At 31.2% G+C, this 10,194-nt stretch overlaps 1 protein-coding gene across 1 annotated transcript; it reads left to right on the top strand.

Annotated features, from left to right (window-relative positions):
- Window positions 1-5,572, top strand: LOC103503726 (uncharacterized). The gene is made up of 15 exons (XM_008468044.3): window positions 1-344; window positions 804-931; window positions 1,085-1,156; window positions 1,250-1,363; window positions 1,929-1,997; window positions 2,085-2,141; window positions 2,231-2,284; window positions 2,359-2,421; window positions 3,262-3,324; window positions 3,945-4,109; window positions 4,208-4,363; window positions 4,598-4,678; window positions 4,777-4,838; window positions 5,026-5,146; window positions 5,250-5,572. The coding sequence occupies exons 1-14, from the start codon at window positions 161-163 to the stop codon at window positions 5,102-5,104; spliced, it is 1,347 nt and encodes a 448-aa protein (XP_008466266.1). The 5' UTR covers window positions 1-160; the 3' UTR covers window positions 5,105-5,146; window positions 5,250-5,572.
- The last annotated feature ends 4,622 nt before the right edge of the window (window positions 5,573-10,194 follow it).

Genomic DNA, 10,194 nt, shown 5'->3' with positions numbered 1-10,194 from the left:
AAAATAAAATTCATTGACAATTGTATTGTGGTTGACGACGACAAAATAAAGAGTCGATAGCAATGGCATAGTTTTCAAATTTCAGCTCTGAAGTTCATAGAGTTTGTTGTTCATCATCTATCCCTTCCTCTGGAGTTTCCGTGCCGAGATTTGAGATTCCATGGCGATCTCAAAGCTCGCCATTCTATCACTTTTTCTAGCCCTAGTCTTCACGCAGCTCCGCGCCGATGAATCGCTTGATTTAGAGGCGGAACATATAGTTGAAGTCGTTAGATCGGATGATTCTGAGTTTTCTGATTTGAAGCTTGAATTGGACCAGCTCAAGTTCAAGATCCAAAAGCTTGGTTAGATATCGATTATCCTTAACTCTTGCTATCGTCTCTTATGATTTTTTTTTATTTCGGAGGAAGCATTAGCAAGAATGAAAATAAGTGGGAGGGAAATCTAATTGAATGGAGAATGTAGGCTAGTTCATACGAATATAATTTTAAGATTAATGGGATCGATAATTTCATATTATCTCGAAGTGGCCACTGTGCTGCATTAATCTGTATCTGAAAGATAGATCTATTGTGAAGTTGTTTTTCAAGTTTTTCGACAGTAAGCGGTAAAGGAATTTTGGAAGTTAATAGTTTCTCAACTTGTGGGTCTGCTATACCCAGAAATCTGGCTGTGATGATTGCTAGTCGTACTTGTGCCTTTACTTTTTGGGAAGATTTCTCAAAATCTAAATTCGTGTCGTGTTGTTCTTTTGTTTCTTCTTTTTTCTGGTTGTCCACGGTTGACTTTACTCAATGCTGAAGAATCCGACCTTGATGTAAAAAACCAAGAATTGAAGAGAAAGGACGAGGTAATAGCTCAGAAGGAAAAAATCATCAGTGCCAAGCTAGATAGCATTTCGTTGCTTGAAAGTGAGATTGCTTCTCTTCAGGTTTGTGGCAGCAGCAGTTTAGTCTTTTAGTCTTTTAGGTTTAATACTCAACCTCTGATACATTTTTGATCTTGCTGCTATAATTATCTCTGGAAACCCATATGCAATGCTTCACTCAAATGCTGAAATTTTGTAATCTTTTATCGTGCTTAGAAAAAGGGGAAATTAGATGCTGAGGAGCAGGTTGGAAAGGCATATTCACGTGCTCATGAATTAGAAAGACAGGCAAGAAATGAAAATCAATATTTTTTTATCATTATATTTTTAAATCGTCTTTTTTTTTTTTAATTTTTTTTATGATGCACCACTATTCTGCAGGTTGATGATCTCAAAAGGCAATTGGAGATGCTGAATGGGGAGAAAGAATCCTGGGAAACTGTAGCAAATGAAGCTGAGAAGAAAACACTTGAAGCCAGTTTAAGATTAGAGAGTGTAAGAAATTATTTCACTAGTTTCTTCTCTTACTGCTGGTTTTTCAGGCCGATGTTTTTTGTTGCTTCAATATATGTAACATCATGATAATAGCTTTGTTTGAATGTAATTAATTTCTGGCATGTAGTATGACAAATGTTATTTTTTTTCTCTGCTACACCACGAACTCTTTATCATTGGTGCTTCCTTAGTATTTCCTTGGTTTTTGTTTAATTGAAATGATAGTTATGGCATATCCTTTATCCTAAAGAATGGTTCTCTATGCAGGCTTCATTCAAATGTCATCAAAGTATTATTAGATTTAGATTTTTATCATTTTTCTGACATTTTTTTCTTAGCAAGACTTTTATTCTATTAGATGCACTGTCATTGCAGCTACTGTGTTTGTAAAAAAGTTCAAATCCTTTAAGTGTATAAACTTTGGTTAAGCAGAGCCAGATTCCTTACTATAAACTTCTAGGAAACGTTATCTGTAATAGGATGCAATTTTTTCTTTTCAAACCATTTTTCTGAGTTATGGTAGTAATTCTTTTATTCTTTCTGACTTGGATTTTGACTTTAACAGCTCCAGAAGATTCACGAAGAACAGAAGAGTAAAATTCGTGTGACTGAACGGGCTCTTGAAGTCTCCAAGGTACTTCATGATGCCTCTGAACTTTATTAATATAGACAGCCGATAGTGATGTTTTGTTGCAACTTCTTTTTCTTTAATAATAATTAGGAAGAGATGAGGAAGGCAAAGTTTGAGGCAGCTTCAAAAATTAAAGAGTTGACAGAGGTAATGTGTTTGAATAATAGAGTGGTGGATGCTGTCTGATGATCAAATTTTTAATTGTAAGGGGCATGCTAATTTCAGTTTGTCAGCAGGTTCATGGTGCGTGGCTCCCACCTTGGCTTGCTTCACATTATGACCAGTTTCAGGTAATGCTAGTGTCACATCCCCTAATTTTTACTCCTATGGGCTACAAGTTCTGAAGGTTTACCTTCCTTTGCAGTCTTTGATCAGAACACATTGGAATGAGCATGCAAAACCTGCAATTGATGTAGTAATTCAAAAGGTACTATTATATTTGTTTCACTTCCTTCAAACAATTTTGACAAGAAAAAATTGTTACTGGTGGCATCTTTTCTCCCCCTTCCCCTCCTTTTCGATCTTTGAATGTACTGAGTTGGTTGGGGTCAAAGTTTAGGTGGAGTTAGGTTATGTCTTCTGGCCTCCTTTTCGATCTTTGAGTGTACTGAGTTGGTTGGGGTCAAAGTTTAGGTGGAGCTAGGTTATGTCTTCTGGCCTCTAGGATCTTTATGAGTTGTGCTAGTTTAGTTAGCTTGTGTCAAGTGTGATTAACTTGACTTGTTGGCTGGTTATTCTCTTTTGTTTTGTGTTTTTCCCTCTTTTTATATATATATATGTATCATGTACGTATATGCAGTGTTTTAAAAATTCCTCTTAGACGCAAAACGTAGGTTTGGGTGCATAAAATAAGACACCCGTTCTGTGAAGCCCTAAAGCCCGAAGCCCTGGGCCTTCAAACTTTTTCATTATTTTAAAATAATAATAATAAGGGTTATTTCTTCTTTATGAACCCAAAAAAAGTATTACTAAGCCTAAATGCAAAATTCTTTCTGCTTAGGATTTTATTTTTCATATTTCTACTACAACGATGCTTTCTCTTCTATATGTAGTATCTGTTTATATAGTGTCCCTCACCAAAATAAAAAAAGTCACTTGTGTTTGAACCTTCTAAGACCTTCTAAGACTATTGTGCTTTATCGCGCTTTGACTTTGAGCTTTAACATTGTGTGTGTAGTGCTATTAATAAGTCCATATTTATTTATATACTAGAGTATGATTTAGTGAATTTATCAACTAACTAACTAATGTTTCAAATTTGTTGCAGGCTTCAGATAAGACGGCACAAGCAGCAAAATGGGCCGAACCCCATGTCAAAACAGTGAAAATAGTAAGGCTTTAGATTTCCTTTTCCACATTTTAGTGCTTAGACACATTGACATGGTATCTCAATTAATGATGTCTGGATTTCATCAATTACTCCTATATTTTTTAAAAAAATCTTAGGTTCCTTCTGGCAAAAAATTCAGCAAGCCGTTTATTGATCTTGGGTATTGGTCATGATTCATGAATGACCGAGTTCCTAGATTTTTTCTTTGGATATGTCCCTTTCCATCAATTCCATCTTCTCTTAGGTTCCTTTGGGTGAAAAATTCCGGGATTGTTGTCCCAGGAACCAACATTTTCCAACAGAGGAGTCCTTATCGAGTATGAGGGAGTAAAGGTCCTGGTCTTTTAGTGAAAATGATTGCAGCGAAGAATCCTTCCAACTTTTAATGACATGTGATTCAAAACCAAATCTTTCTCTTTGTCAATGCCTTTTATGGGCCCTTGGGTAAACAGATTTGTTACTAGATTCCTGATTTAGACGAAGCCATCGACAATGTTGATTTTTCTTCCCTGTTTCTTGTTGGGAATTTTCTTCTTCTCTGTTTGTTGTATGAAGTTTCTTCTGACGATATTTCTTCCTGAAGTGGATTTCCCTCTCATTTGCCGTGACATTGCTTGCAGAAATATATCCCGGTCGTGAAGGAAAGATGGTTGGTAGTAAAAACAAATGTTAAACCACATATCGAGACATTAACTGCAAAAACTGTAGAATTTTATCAAACATCAAAGAGTGTGATAACTCCTTATGCAGTTAAATCTAAAGAAGCTATTCGTCCGTACTATCTGGTATGTTGTCTATACCGTATCATTTTTCTCCCCTAAATGCAAATAAATAGCTATTATTCACTGGGAAAAAATCCTCGTTTTTATCATTTTGGTGGCAGGAAGTTAAGAAATTCAGCAAGCCATATATTGATCAAGTTGCTACCGTTACGAAACCCCACGTAGAAAAGGTTAGGGTGGTCCTGAAGCCCTATACAAAGAAATTAGTTCGTGGATATGGAAAATTTCTAAAATCTGCGGCTGTATATCATCATAAGGTAGACTCCATGCGTTCTTCCCCACTTCTTTTCTAACTGTAGAAGATATATGGACTGTGGTTCTTTCCTTTTTTCTCAATGAAAGCAGTTTGAATTAAAAAAAAAATGGCCTGCGGTAACTGATTTACTGGCTTATGTACTTCAAAGTCCCTGCGTTCTTGCCTAGGTTTTATTTTACACTAAAAATTTGAAAATCTTTTTAACTACAAATGAGCTATTATTTATTTTTTTAAGGTTCAAGGTGCCGTTAAAGAGACTCTCAATAAACATGAATTGACCAAGCCACTCGCGACTAGAGAGTTGGAATGGTTTGCGGTATGCATTTTATGTTGCTCAACATGAACTAGTCTCTTTTTCTTTTTTCTGCCATACCCTTTCATCTCTAACTTTGAATTCCAATCAAATTGCTGCAGGCTTCTGCTATATTGGCTCTTCCTATTATTTTTCTGTTCAATATGATCTCTGCCCTTTTCTGGTCAGTATCACTCGTACAGTTCTATGTCAATACAACCGTAACTGCTCATCTTCCATTGATCATATGAAATCTCTCTCTTTCTATATATATACTGAAAAATAGTTCTTTCTCATATGTGGATATAATGTATAATTGAAAATGGTTCTTTCTTATAAATGAATAACTCAAGTTTCCTTGTCACTTGCAGGAAGAAAACAAAGAAACCTACTCGAAACACCGTCCACAATGCACGTCGTAAGGGTAAAAGAGCGCATTCTGACAAATAGAGTATGATGTTACTTGTCAAGCTCTTGTGAGATCATTTTGAGGTTCGACTTGATCATTCCTAGATCTAAAACTAATATTCTATATATCAGTTCGACCATCGTTATCTGAATCTGTTTGTTTTTTGGTCTTGAATTGTAGATGCAGTTCACACGGAAGCCTTCGTGGTTATTGAGTGTCCTCTTGGCCATAAACTAATATTTAAATTTTTGTTCTTTTGAAAAGTCCTGCAGCTTCATATTCTTTCATCTTTTGTGATAGCATTTTAGTCCCATTGTTATGTTACTCCATTATAATTAAATCAGGAGATAGTCAAAGCCTATAGTCCCATACAAGTTAATGTAAAATAGGATGTTGCTTTAATTTGATTCGAGTCAGCTGTTTGCATTGTTCCTCCCAACTACCAACAACTCCTTAGATTACACTCATGTAACATTATTTCTCTATAAGAAAGTTGCACTTTTATCTTACTGACATATTACCACGTGCATTTGCACGTATATGTTTGTATTAATACAGTCGTCCATTTAGTCTTCAAAGAAATATTAGAATTGGAGACATTAATAAATTATGCAATACAATGATCGGAGAGACCCATTTTTTAAAAGAATAACTTTTATTTTTTCTTATTTTGTTTAAACTTAAATGACATTTTCTTTCTAAATCTCTAAGTAAAAGTTTGTCAATGGAAGTTTGTCAAAAAAAATTGAAAAATATTAAAACATATTTTTAAGTAAAAGTTTTTATATAGTAATTAAGCATTACATTTAATTTTATTTTTTTTTCAATGATGACTAAATTAAAAAGATATTGATTAAATTAATGTTTGACATTTTTATTTTAAAGTTTGTACGTGTTACTAAAATATAAGTGTGACGTAACTAATTTGGTTAACTATTTCGATATTAAAATATATTATATGAAATATATTATATGATAATTGAGGGTGTGATATTGATTATTTCTTAGGAATTTTAAGGATTATTGTGAGGAAGGTTTTCAATTTTTGGACGCATGAACTAAACTAAAAAGAAAATCAGAGAGAGAAAACAATGCTATTAATTTTATATAATAATTGATTAAAATAAATACATTATTTATTATAATCCATTTTAATTGTTTAAATTAATTTAATTATGTTTTTATTTGTTTAGTTGGTTGAATGATTTGTTTATTCAAAAATTAATATTTATGGGCATCACTTTCTTTTCCTACACTTTTTATTATTAATAATACATACCAATAAATTTATAATTATTTTCAAATATAATTTTTAACCCTTCTAGAAAATAACTCATAGCTTTTATTAATTAGCAATGTAACAGTGATTGATAGATTAGGACAACGATAGCTAGTGAGGGTATTTTTGTAGTTTTCATAATTATACAAACTAATGATAGATTAACTGTTAAACATAAAAATTAATTTATTGAATTCATACGTTTCTCTTAAATCAACTTATCGCGTAAACTTACGGTTTTTTTTTAAAAAAAATTTAGAGTCTATGGATTGTATGTGAACTAATTTTATGGTCCAGTGGGTAAGCATTTTATATGAAATTAAGGGGGAAACTTGGAAGAAAAGAACAAATATCCACAAAAGCTTTCACATTTGAAGTTGAATGTTGTATGATATTCCATTGGTGGCTATGGTTGATTTGATGGTCAAAAAATGGCAACCAATTATTCAATTCAAATATTTGTTTTTCTAAATTTGACTCTCATAGACTTGTGGCAATGCCCACAATCTATAAGTATATAAAGATTCTTTGTTATATTATTTTTCCTAGTGATTTTAAATTTTAGTTTTCCATCAAATTTAAATTGCTTTGATTTGTACCATTATTTATCGACTCATTGTTTTAATATATACCAAATTAAGTTAAAAAGAGAAACATTTTGCTTTTGAGACAAAAAATATATATATATATATATATATATAAAAAAAACATTTAGCAAAGATAAAATTTCACTATCAATTCAAACTCTTTATCGTAAATGATAAAACTGTTGAAATAATTCTAAAATATAGTAAAACTTGGTATCGTTGATATCTATTAGTGCATTGATTGAAGTTTAAATAATATTATTTAGACAGCAAATGACTTTTAGCATTAATTGTAAAATAAAAACTAATGCCAAATAGATAATTAAAACATTCAAATGCCAAAATTCTTTTTTTTTTTTTTTTATTCCGGCAGTTGGCAGAATAAAGTCTATCCACCTAATATTTAAATACATTTAAAAAATCACTTTCTATATATATATCTTTTTTTGAAAATTTCTTATTAATTACAACAATTTTGATTTGAAACTTTTTTGTCATTGGAAACTTATAAATGAGTCGAATTCATATGGACTACTTTAGATATATAAATATACTGCTCTTAGCAAATGTAAACTTTGTATATAATATTACACACGCCATAGTTATCACTTTTCCTGATATTTGAAGTAGAAAATATGGGATTTAAAAGATATGTTTGGTAACCATTTTTTTTATTCTTCTAAGATTAACCTTATTTTTACTTACATTTTTAATTGTATAGAGTACTAGAGTTAAAATATTACTTAAATTCCGAAAAAAGGATTGACTTGGTTTTTAAAACAACGAATGAGCATAATAGACCAAAAAACCGAGTCCGATCGAATCGTTCGTAGTTAGTTGAAGATAAGTGAGTGATTTACTAGTGTCAGTTTGGAAAAGACAACATATTTCAAAAGATTTTAAAAGCTTAAACGTTTTATAGTTAGAATAGACAGTGGTTTAGTTGAAAAACTGATATCGACCATCCAAATGCTCATCTCCTTAAAAATTGTCTTAAAACTATAACCAACGAATTTAAAAATTAACAAATGAAACCAAAATAGTTATTAAAACACCTAAAAATTTTTAGAGGAATTCTACGTAAAATCATTACTTTACTTACAGCTAAAGCAATGAATAAACTTTGAAATCTTTCCAGTAATTTGCAACAAAGTATATTCCTCTTCTTCTTCTTTCTTCTATTTGAAGAAAAGTATAAACAGAACACAAAATTAGTCTCATTGAAACAAACACATAATCACAACTTAGAACTAATCATTTGGAATTTCTAAAATGGGTTACAAAAATTACACAAAACCCATAAGATTATTACTAATAAATTTCAATCCAACAATCTCAAGTTTCTTGAAACAATTGAAGGATCAGCAAAACGAGCAGAGAACGATCTGGAAAGATTATCAGGCTCAGAGTCCCAATTTTCTTCATCAAAATTTAAGTGATAAGCATTTGGATTATAAGAAGAACACAATTCAACGGAAGAACAACTGAACATTTTTCTCTTCTCCTTCTTCAATTTTCTCCACAAAATTTGCCATCCCAATCTTTTGCTTTCTTGTTCATTTGAAGAAACACAGCTCTGTCCCAATCTGATGCTTTGACTACGTGAATTTCGCCATTTCATTCCCATTTTTCTTTCTTCAAAATTGAAGCTTCAAAGATGAAAGATAGAACCAGAAATCAAAAGGGTCAATGAAATTAGGGTAGAAAAGTTGAGAGGAAAATGGAGATCATATGGGGATGGTAGGTTTAAAAGGGAATTGAGATTGGTTTGTTCTTAAACACAAGAAAAGAGCAGCCGAAAGAGTTTATTTTTAATTTTGCTTTTTTTTTGTGTGGAAATGGAAAGAGTCAGAGAGTGACAGCCTTGTCTAATTGTATAATATAATTTGAGTTTTAGTACAAATTTTCAATGGAAAAAATGATGGGAGTTCGGCAATTTGGATTAAAATATGAACGTGATGATTGGAATTATTATTTGACTTTTAAGTTATAGTTATCATGTCATGACGATGAAATAATGGTAATAGATAGTAATTTTAGGCTTGATAGGTACTAATATTTCAAATTTAATTGTTAAACTATATTGGCATAACTTTTATTTCTAGAGGTTGAAGGTTCATTTTTGTATTGTATTATATATTATAATATAAAAAATAGATAGCTTAATTTTTTATCCTTAGAATAACCAATAGAGTAGGTAGCAGTCTTAGCATAGGTAAATTGAATGAATATTAATTTTGTATTACTTTTGAGAATAAATGGGCTTAAATTAAAAATTAATGATCTTTTCCATGTGGATGATATTGGGAATCTTAAAAATGTATTTACAAACCCTTGATTAAGAGATGTTTTTATTTGGGTACTGTTTCAAACACAATTTTCTAACAACACTCATCCAATCACCAAAAATAAAATTTAAAAAATCTTTTGCACCTACCCTCTCTATAAATATTTCCAATTGGCTAATTAATTGACATTGTATGAAAATTCCTTTTAGACAACTTTTTTCTATTAAATTTTCAATTATACCATCAAACTCACGCACACAGCATAAAAAAGAAACATATTATGCTTTGAAATGTTCTTGGCTAATTAATCACAATACATTTGTCATTACTACTGTATTAAAGGAGATAAAAGAGCTGATGATAATTTTTAGGTCTCTTTTTAAATAGTCTCAACTTAAATCATTCCATGATTTATTAAAGGGAAATAATATTTCATTTCATAAAAATAAAAATGGAACATATTAAGCTCTGAAATGTTCTTTGAATTCTCAATAAAAGTCAATAAAAGCCTTTACGTAAAAACATCAGTTTTAAACTTTTAAATTCCAGCCTATTTTTCACATTGGCTAAAATTTCAAAAATGATTTTTAGAAAGAAAAAAAACATAGGATCGTTATCAAATGAAAATTTATAATTAAAATCCGTAATTTAAATTCTAAAACTACATTTTTTAAAAAGAAAGAATACGGCCAACAAATTAGAGAAGGACCAAATCATCAATTGTTCCTCATATGTACCCAACACCGAGCTGTCATTTATTGCCATATCTAATGTTGAATGGAAGAAGTATATACCAACAAAAACTAAAAAAAATTTCCCTACGAAACATGCATATTGACCTACACCAAAAGGAACAGGGTTGAACTTCTAGGGAATAACCCCATTCACCAAAATTTCCAATTAAATATAAACCTTCACTAGATATTATTCGGGAGAACTAAATTCTTATGGTAATGCGTGATTTTTCTACAGCAAGA

The sequence above is a fragment of the Cucumis melo genome, chromosome 4, assembly GCF_025177605.1.
Source record: "Cucumis melo cultivar AY chromosome 4, USDA_Cmelo_AY_1.0, whole genome shotgun sequence".
Lineage (NCBI taxonomy): Eukaryota > Viridiplantae > Streptophyta > Magnoliopsida > Cucurbitales > Cucurbitaceae > Cucumis > Cucumis melo.
The sequence above is the reverse complement of the archived record's forward strand: the minus strand, read 5'-3'. Positions and strand labels throughout refer to the sequence as shown.